General features: G+C 28.0%; 1 protein-coding gene across 9 annotated transcripts in view; it reads right to left on the bottom strand.

The window, feature by feature from the left end:
• Positions 1–203: 203 nt before the first annotated feature.
• DIP2 (disco-interacting protein 2) overlaps positions 204–17288 on the bottom strand; it is a 651591-nt gene continuing 634506 nt past the window's right edge. For 3 of the 9 annotated variants that reach the window (XM_075373057.1, XM_075373058.1, XM_075373060.1), the window contains 7 exons: positions 15401–15565; positions 12391–12506; positions 10917–11140; positions 7907–8101; positions 6972–7239; positions 2992–3115; positions 208–1246 (listed from right to left, as the gene is read on the bottom strand). In XM_075373057.1, the coding sequence (XP_075229172.1) occupies positions 994–1246; positions 2992–3115; positions 6972–7239; positions 7907–8101; positions 10917–11140; positions 12391–12506; positions 15401–15565 (1345 nt within the window). In that variant the 3' untranslated portion in view covers positions 208–993. Of the gene's footprint in view, positions 1247–2991; positions 3116–6971; positions 7240–7906; positions 8102–10916; positions 11141–12390; positions 12507–15400; positions 15566–17288 lie in introns of all 9 variants that reach the window. The other 6 variants (XM_075373055.1, XM_075373059.1, XM_075373056.1 and 3 more) reach the window with 5 other exon arrangements.

Here is a 17288-nt window from a genome sequence, read left to right as displayed (position 1 = left end):
AAATGTATTTATACGTAACCATAAAATGGATAATCAGAAATTAAGCAGGAAGAAAAACAACATGAAAGTACTTACATAAATGTAAATGAGTTTCAGTAAGGTACATTACATCAAGTAAAAAAAAAATGAAAAAGAACAAGTAATTTTTTTGAAAGGAAACAATAAATAATATTTTTATTAATTTTCAAAATTTATATTTGTGATGTAATATATATTTTTAAAAAATATTTGTTTTTAATGACAATAAAATGAATAATAATTAAGTTTTAATAATAAAATAATTTTATTATTAGTTTACGATTAGTTTATTTTAAATAATATACCTAACAAATATTAACTAAATGAATACATACATTATCAATTTTATTTTTTAAATTTATTTACATAACACAAATTATTTATTTACTTACTGTACACAATACATATACAAATGTAAACTTTTACACTGTCTAAATAATGATAAAAACTAATACTAATTACTTTTAATAATAGTAATAATTATTAATCCTATCTTAATTTATTATTACCATTATAAACTGAATATATAAATAAATACACATTCAGTTTTTTTAATATGTTCAAATAATGCTGTTTATATAATGTAATTAGCAATATGCTTTTTTATACCTTAAAAATTAATGAAATATTTATTTGCTATAATTTAATATATAGTGGGCAACAGTCATTATGTTATCTTTTTTTAATTAAAAAAAAGTAAGAAATTCATGAAACTGTGGCTATGTTCTCTCTTATCACTTAAAAAAATTAACATTATCACCATTTTCTTTCATATTGATTTCTCAATAGTTTAATTTTAATTTTTATTATTAATTGTTATACTGGTTACAATAATCACTAAAAAAAAATACTTAATCACAAGTTTCTATACATAACTGTAACTATAATAATATAATAATAATAATAATATAAATATAACAAATAATGAAATACAATTTGATCATAATACGATGGCACTTCATTTGTTCTAATGCTTTACATATTGTAAGCAACATAAATTGGATCAAGCTGATCGGCTAAAAAGCCATCTCGTAGATGCATTCGTTGTTTCTCACCACGAGAATTAATTGGTACTACTCCTGGATCAACGACAACTGCGACACCAACTATTAAATGATGTTCTTCAAGTACTGCTGATGTTACGAGAGGCACTAAATCAAGAGCCTCACTCTCATTACCATCTAATTCAACTACGACGACAAGAAGATTGGTCCAAGTGAACACAGCACTGAAACAGAGCAATAGATAACATTAGAACATTAACAACTGCAAATGAAATTTATATTTCTGTATATGATATACAGAAGAAATAATAAGAGCATACTACATGCACCACTGTGATAGTGATGTGTTTTACTAATAATTATGCCTTCTTTACGTTAGTATTCTTACAATATTTATCTTATTACACTAAGAAAATTATTGTTAACTTACATTTACATGCAATGAAACAGGCTTATTAATTTTTAAGGAATTCTATAAATGGAATGTTAAACTACTATCTATCTGTTTATTTTATCCTTATTCTGTTTATTTCTTCTATTTTATTTTTATTTTATTCCTCTACAGCATGCATATCTATGACTATCACATTTTGAAGTCAAGCTAATCTTTTCTTTTATAAGTAATATTTATTATATCTCTAATTCATATTCAGACCCCTTTTCTATCCCAGTTCAAATAACAGATTGATGAATACACAAAGATATTCTACTAGCTTAAGATGTTAATCCTATTTTATATATATATATTTTTATTAACACTTTCCAATATCGACAGCCCTATGTGGTAACCAACCGGGTTGGTCTAGTGGTGAATGTGTGCTTCCAAGTCAACTGATTTGGAAGCCGAGAGTTCTAGCGTTCAATTCCTAGTAAAGGCTTATATGGCACATCACTTTTATATGGATTTGAATACTAGATCATGAATACCTGTGTTCTTTGGTGGTTGGGTTTCAATTAACCACACATCTCAGAAATGGTTGAACTGAGACTGTACAAGACTACACTTCATTTACACCATACATATCATCCTCATTCATCCCCTGAAGTACTACCTGAATGGTAATTCCCAGAGGCTAAACAGGAAAGAATGGTACAGTCTGGTTTTTTAGTCTGTCAGTTGGCCAACTGGACGAGATATGGTGCTGGGATTCCATTTCGCATGCTACTCATCTGCCGGCTTCAGTATCAACCAATACAGTCCATTTTCTTTCCATTGGAATTGCTAGTACTATTTAAAATTGACAATTTTTTTAATTTTCTATAATCAATGTATTGAGCTGTTCTCTATGTGGGAAGCCACTGTTCTTCACAGCTAAACACTAGTTTTCAAGACAACTTATTTGTTTGTAGCATATATTAATACTATAAAACCCTTTTTTGAATATATGAATTTTTTGGTTTTATAATTTTATCTTCATTTTATATATATATATATATAAAATAAAGATAAAATATAAATATAAAAATAAAAACTTATATTTTAATATAAATATAAATATATATATATATATATATATATATATATATATATATATATGTCTGTGTGTGTGTGTGTGTGTGTGTGTGTGTGTGTGTGTGTGTGTTTTGCCAGGTTTATATTATAAATTTTATGATATAATTTTTTTCTTACTAGTTCATGTAAAAAATTTTTAAAATAGGGAAAACATGGCATTATTCAATAAATAACTTGGAAAAAGTTGAAACCTAAGGTGCTTTAAATATTTAAATATAGTAGAAACACCAAGTTCTGGGCTTTAATTTTATGTAAAAAAGTTACATAAAAGTTAAAAAGTAAATCTGGTATGACTTTTTGACAAAAAAGTGAAAAATGTCAGTCTGGAAGATTAAAACAGGTGCATGAGCTGTCTTGAAAGAATTAAAAATCTTACTTGAGAATTCTTACACCAAACATAAAAATTCATAAAATAAATGAATTTCATGCATTATATAAAATACTATATATGCTTACCACTCAGCAATTTTCTTGTGGCATCGCATTACACTGTTCTCTATGTCAATTGGGTGGTAACGCATACCTCTTAACATGACAGTTTCATCCAAGGCTCCAACAACAAAAACTGCATCATGCAATTCTGTGAAAAAAAATTTATATTCACTTAAATATAATCTTCATATATACACAAAAAGCAACATTTTTTAACGACGAAAACATTAATAAAAAATATACGTCTATAAAAAAAATACAACATAATTAACCAAACTATACTGCTAATGGAGTAATGTAGCTAACAAGTTCTGATACATTTCAAATGTAACCAATGAGGAGAACCCATTAAACTTAGGTAAAGTAGGAATATTGCAGGAAAACATTTATATTCATTAATCCTGAGCTGTATGTCCGTAAAAAACTTGTATGATCATTAATATGTCATCTGTTGTATTAATGTTTTTCACAATTTAGCTCTAATATGTTATTATATAATGAATGTTATTACAGATATATGAGACTCACATGAAGACTTATTGGCAGCGGGAAACTTTTTTTTAGATAGGAATTAATTATTGGTGAATGTTAAGTGCAAAATGCGGACCGCCAGCTTCTTATAGCACTTTAAGGTTTTTCTTTTGATTTGTTAGTAAGCACAGTTACTATAAGCATCATCTGATCAGCATGGTTGAAATAATATTTTATAATTATTTAATACTATTTTAATATTTTTTTTTACATAAAGGAAACAAAGATAAACTTTAATTATTACATGAAATATAGAGATCATGAAGATAAAATGAGCACTTGAAAAAAAGTTAAAAATTGCCAGAGTGAGATAATCACGGATTACTTTAACAATAGCACTGACAAAACCTTTCCAAGTGACAGCACAACATAAACTAATCCAAGACTAAGCCTGAGCTCAAACAATAGTAATATAAAATATTATAGACATCTGACAAATAACATGTCATCAGTCCCTTGGCAGAGTTCAGTAAGATGGCTCAACAAGTCATTAGCGTTCAATGTGTTAAGCTACATTTGAATCAGCAAGATTTGAGCTGCAATAGACATAGTGTCAATTATAAGTAAACAAGTAGAAGTTCAACTTGACTGTTAAGTAATTAATTATTGTGTTTCATTATGTTAAATTTCCTGTTGCATTTAAACTTTGCTCCTAATACTGTGTATTTCAAAATGAATATTGGGGTTTTAAAGTTATGTAATATTTATTAAGTTTTAGATAGATTATACAATAATAAATTACACATGAAATGAAAGAGCAACTCAAACAGTTTTTCCTATAAGTATTCAATCTGAGCAGTATTTGTCACACGGCATACAACCAGCCAATAGGAGAGTTCATCCCGTACTTAAACAGCAAGTCTGGAGTAATTGATGAGACAGCTGCTTCAACCATGTGTCTTAAGTAGGGTAGGTCAGCTGGTAATGATGGCACATACAATTGATCCTTTATAGACCCCAAGAAAAAAAAAAAATCGCACAAGGTCAGATCAGGCAAATGTGGAGACCATGGCAAACAAGCCCTGTCATCTGGTTCCCAGCGACTGATCCTGCAATCAGGGTCGTTATGCTAGTGAGAAGGCGGCGCACCATCGTGTTGCCAAATAAAGTTCTGTGCTTTTTATTGCAGTTAAGTAAAGAGCCATAGTTACAGCATATCAAGAAGATAGTTCAATTCAGACACACTTGTTTCTGCGAAAAAGAACGGCTCATAAACTTGGTGTCAGGATATGGCACAAAAAACATCCAGTTTTGGGAAGTCTCGTTCACACTGCAATATTTCATGAGGATTTTCTGATCCACTGATATGCACATTATGAGTGTTTACTTTTTCATTGTTGTTGATTCGTCACTAAATATGACATGATAAAGAAAATCTTCAATGTTACGGTTCATCATTTCATTTGCGAAGCTAGCACGCAAACCATAATCTGTAGGCTTTAGAGCTTATAACAGCCATAAGTGATATGGATGTTAAAACTATTTTGAGTTGCTCTTTCATTTCATATATAATTAACCAGTGTATGTGAAACTAGAGAAATATTACACAGACTTAAAACTCTGATATTCATTTTCAAACACACAGTATTATTGTGCACTTTCCTTTATAAAGCACAACCATTTTCCAAAATGGCGGCACTCAATCTCAGTCCCTTTAAAATCATCTATTGATAGTAATTAATAGATTATTATTATTATTAAAATAGTAATTTAATTTTTCTATTTTTTAAACATGTACACCACTTTTTGTGATACTGCTATTGCTTTAGCATAGATTAGTGAATCATTACCCTTTTAAATAGCCTTATAAACCTTTCAAAAAAATTATTATTGGTTGAATTTTACAGAGGCTTAGTTTGAGCAATGTAATATTTATGTAGAAGATGATGAAGAGATTTTGCCTCAGAACTAAAATAAACATGTTAATTATGATCCTACTTGATGGACAATTAACAGCTGGTATGAAGTAAAGAAGAGTTAAATATTCCTACAGTCAATTTTAACAAAGTTTTAAGTGAAAGCCTGATGACTTTAAAAGCAATTGATTTTCTAAGTATCAGTAGATGAAAATTCATTTGAAATATAATAGTAGTTTACTGATGAAGAGGTCATTTGAAGTTTTGAAAACTTACAGCAAATAAACTGAGCGATATTAAAATGCAAAAATTAAAACACTTATTGAAATTATATTATGAAGTGATTTATTGCATTGTCCCAAGAAAATAAATGCAGTGGCAAAATTCTAAGGACACACGTAATAAACTTGTTGCTACCACTACAAGATGAGATTGATTTGACATTTCTTTTAATTCAAAATAACTGGAAAACTGTTTTTGAAAGATTATCAAAATGGAAGTAGGCAATGAAAAGAATCAAGCAATTATTAGGGCATATTTTTAGAATCTTTAATTGCACATTTCACACACAAAATCAACCTGACTTTGTGTCCATTGACTCAAAAATCTAGTTTTAACCTTGGCGTAATTGTCAAGATTAAATAATAAGTTAAGTAGACACTTTACTGTGGTTTTCTTCCCATTTTCAAAAGTCAGTTATAATGAAATAAAATTGCATAAGTGACTGGGAAACAAAAATAATATTTTAATCAATATTCAAAATATAATATTAATCAATATTTTATCATAATATTAAAATAAATTATTAAACGCTCAGATTCATCAGCAAGAATGTAATATAATTAGTACAATGCTTCGTTCTAAATACAATAATCAACAATTTGATTAAAAGACAAATGATTGAAAAAGAATAGCAATGGTAATAATTACCTGACAAATCTAACACATGGTAAGGTACAAGAGATGTATGCCCATGCACTTCTGACTGTCCTTTTAAAAGAACGGGTTGAAAAACATATAAAAGTGATCAAATAAGATCCTGAGAAAAAACTTAGTATAACTTAAAATGAACAAGGATCTGTAATTACGTCATATGTTCTGAAAACATTTTTCTGTCATTTTGTATAAAATAACATTTCCACTTACCAACAATTTTTAATGTAAGTATCCAAACGCTTTCGTAGTCACTTCTCCATCGTCATTATTTGAAGTTATTAATTTAATATTCATGTATATAATTTTTTATGTATAATTATAATTAAATTGAAGTTAAAATTGTTATGTTCAAAATAGTTGATTGTCAATTAATAAAATAAGTTATACATTAATAAAAATGTAACATCATGTCAGTTAACTTCAATTTCAAATTTTATTTTATTTATTTTTCAGTTCAAAAATAAATGTACAATTTTAATTTTTAATTTTACTTTAAATGATAAAATTATGCAATATCTGCTAAATGATGTTAGCAGATTGCCTAAAAATAAAATATTCTCATAAACAAAGAACTCTTTTTGATGTAACGTACATTTTTAACTACAGATACTGAAAATTGTAACTACACTTCACTTAACACACACATATGCATGTGTGTGCATAACACTATAATTAACTTACCAGGAGACTCTCCAGGTCCACCAGGAGTAAAACCAGGTTGTGAAGATAAATCTGCTAAGTCAGTGACTTCACTTTGTAATCCAGGTAGTTGTGGTGCAGTTTCACCCTGTGTAGTAGTTCGACGAAGAAAACCAAGATAACCGGTTCTTGCATATACTTCACCAGTACTACCAGTAACTAAACGTGCATTAAAATGTTCTCCATATTCGCTTTCATCGCCATAAATTGAGAAATATCCACTTGCATTATGAGGTGACTGTACCCAAATCTACAAAAACACACAAAATAAATTTTAAAATGAGTAAAATTTAAATATTATAAAATGAATACAAAAATGGTAAATTTTTGCTATGACAAAAATAAATCATTTAATTTTTATTATATTAAAATTAGGATGACCTAATCTAATTCTTTAAAAATGATATTTTCTTACTTATTTATTAAAAAAAAAAAAAATACATATTCAATGTTAACAAGTGGATAAATCTGATTAAAAAATAATAAATCATAAATAAATAATTATGCTCCTGTTACAAGGAACTGAAACATGTTCTTCCCAAAAAATATTTCAGCCTTAAGGCTTATTATGAGTTACCAAAAACTAGCCTAGTTTCAGAGTAACTCTGAATCTTACAAATCTCCAAAAGTATTTCAGAAAGCTTCTGTAGAAAATTAAAAAGGTTTAGGAAAATTCTACAGAATCTTTCTACCCACATCAGAACTATCAATACTTCCAGAAAAGAGACTTCAAAAATCTGGAATCACTTCCACTCAAGTACCTCAACAGATTGAGGACAATTTGTTTTGTAGTGTTTGGGATCTTACCTTACAAAAATCAATATCAATACCATTATTTAACTGAAAATTTAAATCTGAGAATTTTAAATTACTAAATTTACTAAGGATTTAATGTTTATGATTAAAATTAAGTTTACCTCTCCAAGATGTGAATCACCACACTGTCCTTTTGTATCGGGATTTGCAATAATAACTTTAACTCCAGGTAATAGCTTTCCAGATTCAAGTAAACAAAGAGAATGAGGGCTACCTCTTTCGACCAAAGATACTCGATCATTCCTTAAGGCCCTTAGATCTACATAAACACTTGATGGTTCAGGACTGGATGCACCCTTTAAATATAATGAAACAAATTAGTAATACTCAGTATAATTTTTACAGATAAATCAGAATGTACATGCATTTATTTGTTTGTAGCAATGTTCACAAATCAGAAACCACTTGGCTGATTTAACGCAAACACATTTAATGCAAATGATGTTATCAATGTATGGCTACTTTCATTTTTTTTTTCAATCAAACTTTGGCAAGAGTTTTAGCCATAAATTTATCTCAATATTTTCATATTCAGCAAGCAGTAAGGCTTAAGACAAGAGCATACTTTATAATTATTTTATAGAGCTACTTTATAGTTATTTTTCAGGAAATATTCAGAGTCAATGTCTAAATAATGTTCTGTAAGAATAGCTCTGAATGAAATTAGTAAAATAGACAGAATCTTATTTTAGTATACTATTTATCAAAACTGGGTACATTATTGCCAAGATATCAGCAATTTAATAAAAAATTATACTTTTTTACAAAATTCATTGGTAGGGGAGAAAAACGTTTCTACAAGGTGCAGGAGAAACAATAACCCATTTTAAATCTTACACTATTGTTGGTCACAGCTCCCTACAGAATTGATATTTATGCCACTGCATAGTGCAGTTCAAAGCATTTTTTGTCCACCATATTGCATAACCTTGGCAGTTAGTATAGAGTGCTGGTTGAATGGACATTGCGAATTTGTAATTGAAACTTTCTTTCAAGCGTGTTGATAAGAATGAGTGTCATAAGAATGCAGCGTTATGTTTTAACAATATTTTGAGATTGCTTGGAATGGACAAGTTCTGTCATTGAAGATGATTACGAGGTGCATCAGGCAGTTCAGAACAATAGCATCTACTTCAAATAAGAAGCCACGTGGTAGGCCACGTATGGTTCACACCATGGACAACATTGCAACAATATGAGCTTCTTTAGAGGAAAGTCTAATGTAATCAGTCTGACAGCATTTGCAGACCAGTAACAAATATAGAAGTATTCAATGGATGTTGCATCTGAATATTTAGTTTCACCTTCACAAGATGCAAGAATTATTGCCTGGAAATCTATAGAGGCGCATCAAAATTTCTGTACACAGTTTCTGGAGATGATAAACACTCAACAATCTGATAATGTCTGACCAGGCCCATTTTCATTTATCTGGCTATAAAAATAAAAAAAACTTTACATAATGAGCGCATCGCAATCTTTATCAGCTTCATGAATCACCACTTCATAGCACAAAAGTTACTATATGATACAGTGTCTTCTCAGGGCATTATTGGTCCCTATTTTTTTGAGAATGATGCAGGTGACACTATTGCAATCAAAGCAGATCATTATGAAATACAGCAATAATTCGTAATACTGCAAATGTACTGCTGTAAGAATATCAATATGGAGTCATTGTGTTACAGGACAATGCAACTGCTCACACAGTAAGAACATCCATGACAACCTTAGAATGTTTTCAGAGAACCTTGTTTCCCAGTCTGATCATATAACTTGGCACCCTGTTTGCTCGATTTATTGGCATGTGATTTTTTTTTCTGTGAGAATTACCAAAAGCCAAAGTGTATGCTAACAAGCCAGAAAATATTCAGGGATTGAAAAACAACATTCGCACTGAAATTGAGGCCATAACAAGAGACATTCTGGCCTCAACATGTAATGGCAAGTAAGTGCGCTCATGCCTAAGAATGCATTGCTAACAATGGTGGTCACCTGAAGAATATAATTTACAAAAAGGGACATTTGTACAGAATGGTATGAAGTGTTCTTTCAAATTCAGTAACACTAATAACATGTAGTTCTAATTATTCATGCTTAAATATAACATTTAAAATGGGTCACTGTATCTCCTCCACCTGTATTTCCTTCAGAATGTAACTTTTTATACCGAGCACTATCTACATACTGTATATAAACAATTAAAGTTTTCTATATACATTACAAAGTTTGAAAGGACTGGATCTTAATTGTACCTTAATAAAAAAATGTCCTTAACATATAATTTTAAAAACAGCCATCTTCAAGAGGAGTATAATTATGAATTAACATATATAAAATTATAATCTAACATATTTAAATTACAAATATACACACACATAAAACAATTGATCATCATTTTGACAAATGTTATATAAATGTATAATTTAAATATGTAAGATTATAATTTTATTTATGTTAATCATAATTATACTCCTCATTATAAGTGAAAGCACTCGAAATTGGAAATTGGAATTTAGTAAGCTGTTTTTAAAATTATATATAATAGTTATTATACCAAACGGTTCCATGTTCGAAAAACTATTTTTGAATATTTCCTTTACTTCATATAAGGAAGTAAAAAGGCAAAATTCAAATGATTTTTAAAATAATTAAATTTGAATTGACTTTCTTTGGAAATTTCCTTCTTAAATTTAAATGGAGAACAGAGTTCTAATCTCCTCTAGGGAAAATAGTTTTTTATGATTTAATATCTGAGGAAATATTTAAATATATAAATTAAACCAAATAAACCTATACTACTTTCAGAAAACATTTCTAAATTAGAAACTATTTTCTTCCTTCCACCATCAAAAACATTTTTTGTGATTTATTCACAGGAGATATATTTTAAAAAAAATAATAACAGAAGATTTAATTCATAAAAAATATGAAACATTCTTTGTATAAATAAATTTTTTAGTTTTTAAGGAGGGTTCTCTTCCAGATAATACAAGTGAGAACTAACACCAGAAAGTAAAAAAAATAATAAATAATGAAACCACAAACAACATATAATTAAATACATATACTGGTTACATGAAAAATAAAAAAAAAATAAAAATTATATACCTGTAAACATATGGCAACATTGACACGACAACCAAAACTAGTTGATACAGCACGTGGGCTGAGACCAAGAGCAGAAAATAATTTTGAAAAGCTTGTTGATAAATTGATACGGGGTCTTTCTTCTGCAACTACGACACAAGTTCTGACACAAGCAAGACTAACACCTCGTGATTTTAATTGATTAACTGATGATCCCAAACCTTTTGTACACAATTCCATCACACCTGAATATGAAAATTAAAAAATAATTTTATTATGAGTATATAATGTACAATGCGGCTATTGTAACAGCCAAAATCACAAATTGTTTAAACATATTTTACTTTTTATACTAAGTAATAGGAAATCTGAGAATTATTCAAACTTCAACTTATTTCAGTCCTACCAAACCGATAGCTGCATCTGTATGGATCCAGCAGCCTCTCGCTGTACTCCTATAATTGTAACACAATCGTATGTTTCTTGTAATTATTTTACAACTAAATATTAACTTCAAATTTTTAGACACACTATTATCAGAACTATATAATCACACTATAATTTTTTCAAGTACTCTGGACGATAACAATATGAAAGGTATATGTTTAACCCAACTCACCAAGATTAATTAAACTGCTTCCTGTAATGTTTTGTATGCAGGGTAGTGGTTTCTACATTGTAGAGAGCGGCATGAGGGTTTTAAATTTAAATTTAGAGTTATTTAAAAAAGAATTTTTCTCTACAACTTCATATTCCCACAATGTTTGTTTAACGGTTACTTTCCTCAGATGCAGCCAGTATCTGCAGTTTATCTGTTCATTTTAGTTTATTTATTTGGTCCTTTCTTTTTTTTTATTTATACAATTTGACCTTTGTTTTTAAATTTGTCTTTAAGATTATAATGCATGTAAATTTTTGCAGAGATTTTATCCTTAATGATTTATATTTTATTTTTAGTGCTTAGTTTTTTAAAAATTAATTTTTTAAGTTAAGTTACATTTTTTAGAACTAAAACATGTACCAGCATTTGCGGTTATACATAGGTTCAAGTTAATTTTTTTTAGGGTTTAGTTTAATTTTTTTTTTTTTTGATAATTTTTGATGAATGTTGTTAATGTTGATAATTTTCATGTGATAAGTAAAAGAAAAATTAATTGTAATTTTGTTTGTCTCAATACTATAATTACAGTCATGATTACTACAAAAACATTACAATAGGAGGTCAAAACTACTACACAACATGATTTCTCATTTCTTTTTTTATTAAAACATATTATTTTAACACACTCTTATTGTACACCTTAAGTCAGGTTTTATAGTAAATTCTTACTTAATTAATATTTTCTGAAACATAGCAAAGTACGGGTGAAAATTCCAATACTTTGACCAGACTTCTCCAGTCATAGATAAGCCGTAGTCGATGATAAAATTCATGAGGTTTGTATTTATGTTTGTACAAGTCTTACATGATAAAAAAACATGAAATTTAAATTACCATAGGAACAGAAAGTATCTCTAACACGGTACTGGCTAACAGCTGACAACCAAAGTGCTGGATTTACTTCAACCTCTGAAGGAGGTATTAATATTGAATGATGTCCTGAATAAACACTGAAACAAAAAAGAAGCAATCAATAAGAATTAAGAATTGTTTAACTACAAATATAAACAAGTTATCAGTTAACAAAATAAATTTCTACACGTGGGATATTGCTACAAATTTTACCAGTTATGTTTTCACAAAACAGTAAATTTTATTTAAAGCAGACTGAATATAATACCACCAAAATTTTGTAGTGCAATATAATTGAGCAGATTGCAATTGCCATCTAATTAAATAAACAAAAACTTACTAGATAATTTATTATATAACAAATTATTACGATTAGATCTAATTTATTGGTTAAGAAGTTTAACAAGATTTTTTTCCAGAAACTATTAATTTAAATATGTTCAACAGCCTACTTGGTACATTACAAAATTCCTCCATTGAAATAACTAATTCATTAACATCATACTATTAATTTCTATAGTTTTACAACATTAATTTAAGAGATTAATACTAACTTGGATTAATGTATATATAGTAATATTACCAGAATTCATTTTGATTAATGATTCTGATAGTAACACTCAAAAGGAATTTTACGTGTTTTCTCCAACAAGAAAAGCTGTTCACTAAGAACTGATAATATTATAAACTAAGCTACATTATTTAAATATATAATTAAATGAATAATTAACTTTTTTCTGTAGAAATCTCCAGAGGAAAAACTGTAATTAACTTTCAGTACTCATAATATTGTTTTTTCTACATAAAAAGTTTTAAACACTTGATTGTGTTTCATGGAACACAACTCTGTAAATAAACTGTTTTATACAGAGTGTTTCTAAAATGATGGGCTGGCTGTACTTTTTCAGATTCTACTTATAAAACTAAATAAAAAATATCCTTAGGAAAAATGTTGATTACTCCTTCATTCTTCCCATGTCTGCCAATTTGTTATTTTTATATAAAAATTTATATCTCAAGTTTGGATAGACAAATCACATTAATATTTGGTAAGTGTCTTGGTAAAAAAAGTTTTAAAATTAGCAAAAAATCAATAATTAAATTATACCTTCGTAAATTTTAAAATGGTGGCCATGTTTATTTTTCAATCTGTTATATCTATGTAAATATTAATTTTATCAAAATTTATGTTATTTGCTCATATATTAAGCCTTTTACTTTGAACAAAATGACATTTTTTAAAGTTGGTTACCAAATAGCAGAGTTACAGCAAAAATTGATGTAATTTTGTGTGTTTTCTTGTTCTCCACTTTACGTTCAATTCGATTAAATATTAATTGTTTTTATTTATTGTTAATTCTAGTATTTTTTTGAGTGGGGTGTGATTCTGAAAACTTCCTTTTGCAAATATTTTTTTTTAATTGTTAACAAATGTGTCTAAGAAAAGTAAGACCTTAATTGGGCGAAAACTCGAGATACTGAGGGTGATCTTGCTCAGCAGCCTCATCTCCTTGACCTTTTAAAAAAAGTTGAAAATTTAATGGCAACAAAATATTCAGTTAGTAAAAAAAAATTGATAAAAAAATTATTAACTTTACAAATAGTTATGTTTTAGATTCTGAAAACTATGTTGATATTATCTAGTAATCTGATCTCTTCCTAGTAATAATGCTGTGTGATTAGTACAAATATAACAAAGTATGATAGTTTTAATTGCTAATTCAGGTTAATAAGGAGTGTGGGACCCTCACATTAATAAAAAAATTTGATTACTGAAAAATAATCAAAGTAAATCAAGCTGTATTGTAACAAGAAATATTTTGCCATAATTTTATTTTTATGTGATCCTGTTTTCAATCACCTGAAATAATTGCACTTTGATTACAGTCTATATTAGTAAAATTCTCACTTTTGTGAATAGGACTGACAGCTTCTAGTTTAACAGTCACAAGTAAGGAAGTGCTTTTTAATGCGTCATAGTATTTTTTTTCTGTTTAGCCTCTGGAACCATCATCAGGAGTACTTCTGAGGATGATACGTATGAGTGTAAATGAAGTGTAATCGTGTACATTCTCAGGTCGACCATTTCTGAGATATGTGGTTAATTGAAACCCAACCACCAAAGAATACCGGTATCCACGATCTACTATTGAAATCTCTATAAAAGTTATATGGATTTGAATACTAGATCGGCAGCCTTTACTAGGATTTGAACCTTAGAACTCTTGACTTTGAAATCAACTGATTTGTGAAGACGCGTTCACCACTAGATCAACCCAGTGGGTTAACGGGTGTCATAGTTTAGTCAGAAAATTATACAAATCTAAAAGCAGATGTAAAGAACAGTAGATGGTTATTTCATCAAATTAAAAATTACAATTTAAAAAATTCTTAAAGTAACAATGTTAATACACTATTCGCACAATAAATACCAGAGTTAATTACATTATACGTGTAAATTTACTGACTAGCTCAACACAGAACAGTATTTAAAATTTCAGAAATCTGTCTGCAATATTAAAAAAACTGATTACATACAATAGTGAACAATAATAAAAGAGACTATATAAATCTTGTTTATAAATTCACTATAGTATAAAAGAAAAAACAATTTCACTAACAGATCTGCTAGTTAATACAACTACAAAGAAAATATGAAATTTTTTTTAAATACACAGGTTTTAATGCTAAATTATGTTTTGTAATGTTTTTTATAAATTATGTTCATGTTCATTTAATCCAATTATGTTTTTAACATTAAAAAATTTATACAATAACATGGAATGTTTTAGTCCCAATACACAAATATAATTATTACAGTACTGAATATAAATGTTTATTTTGAGTTTGAAGCATTTAAAAGAATTTAATTGTGCTCAAACATTAGAAGCTTGCTTTATTGAATCCATACATACATTTCTTTCTTTACCTTCCTTTTTCACAATTTTTTTTATAATATTAACAACAGAATATATAAGAAATTTTTAAATACCTGCTGAGACACCAAAGCGCAAATCCTAAACCACAATATGGATCCAGACAGAGAGCAATATGTCGTGACGGATATAATTCACAAGCTAACTTCATTGATCGACATAATGATGTAACAGCTGCATGGGACATTTTAATACCAGCAAGCATACCTGTAGTTGATACACTGAAAAAAAAAAAAAATAATAATACCAAATAATAAATTATTTTATAAAATCTGATTTGTTTCATAAAGATTTTGATTTTATGATTTGTAAAAAGCTTAGCAGCAACAATCTTTGGAACTAGGGAAGCACCAGTGGTACAAACTTAAAGAGCTGCCGAATTTCATAATTATAATAGTACTATGTTTATGTAACCCATGCAGTTTTCTTTTTTAATTTGTCTAATAAAACCTGGAAAATGGATTATTTTTTAAACATCCCCAGAGCGACTGGTACAGCCTTAAAGCATTACCACGATCGCTCTGGAGTGTCGTGGCGGTAGACTGCCCTGAAATCAGATGATTTGCGATGATGAGTTCACCACTAGGTCAACCTGGTGGGTTATATAAATAAACCTGAGCCCAAGCATGTGCCTGAAATATATATTATTTGCATCAATGTTGGCTGAGCGTAACTGTTTTAAATTCCATGATAAAATGTAGTTTACTTAATTTCACTGTTTGATTTTGAAGACCGATTCATTGACCAAGTCCAATTAATTCATTCAATTTATAGTACAATCTTCTGTATATTTTAATAAACAATGAAATTATACCTAGTATTTTGAATATTACTTTAAGTAATAAAATAAAATAATATTTTCTTCATTCACACTGACTTGTTGATCGTGCTTTTGTTGTTTTAATGATTTTATTATTAGTGAATATATTTTTAACATAATAGAAATATTATTCATAATTTGAAGCCAATGAAAGACTGCGTACACACACATCTCCAACTGAAGAAAACTATTTTTTTTTACTTAGGTTTGACATTTCACATTCAAGATTTATATGTTAATTTTTATTGTTCTATATGTAATAAAAACAATATAGCCTACTCATCAAATCTCTGACCATATGTTTTCATAAAACATTTTTTTTTTTAATGTAAACAATAATTGAATTACAATTTGTTACTTACTAAAGAATTTCTTACTGAAGAAATATTATTACTAGTCAAAATAATAACATATAAGTAAATATAAAATACAATAGCTAATTAATGGAAAATACAATAGTCAATTAATGTAAAATACTCTTGGAGAATAAATAAATACAAAAATAGTAAACAGTATATATAAACTCGTATAAAATAACCAACACAAAAATTTATAATATTTCTTTCATTACATTTAAGTAAATATTTGAAAAAATTTAACTACCATTAAGAAAATGGTAGTTTTCATTTAGAAATTTCTGACATTTTTTAAAATTATTTATTATAGTTCAGGGTATGGATTTAGTATACTTCAGGCACAGGATTGACTGACTGTATATAATTCTACACTTTTTTTGTGATGCATGACATTATCGTGTTTGAAAATGGAACAAAAAATAGTTGATGATAACCAGAAATTATGATCACTTTTTAATGTAAGGAAATCAACAACTGTTTTATTGTCTATGTTTCAAATAAAATAAGGAACATTTTGTATAAAATCAAATCAGTATTTTAACTTACGTAAGTTTTTAATTAAGGGACTAAATTGCAAAGAGTATCTGTTTTTTTTTTAAAGAAAATATTCGTGAAAACCAAAAATAATTAAGAAATTATAATTAAATATAATCTAAATACTACTAAAATGCTATTTTTAATTTTATGTACTAAATATATTAAACTTGAACTTTTTGTTAAAAAAAAGTACTCTGTGCAATTGAAAAAAAAAAACATTCTGGTCAATTC

Source organism: Lycorma delicatula, chromosome 8, assembly GCF_047948215.1.
Source record: "Lycorma delicatula isolate Av1 chromosome 8, ASM4794821v1, whole genome shotgun sequence".
Classification (NCBI taxonomy): domain Eukaryota; kingdom Metazoa; phylum Arthropoda; class Insecta; order Hemiptera; family Fulgoridae; genus Lycorma; species Lycorma delicatula.
The sequence above is the reverse complement of the archived record's forward strand: the minus strand, read 5'-3'. Positions and strand labels throughout refer to the sequence as shown.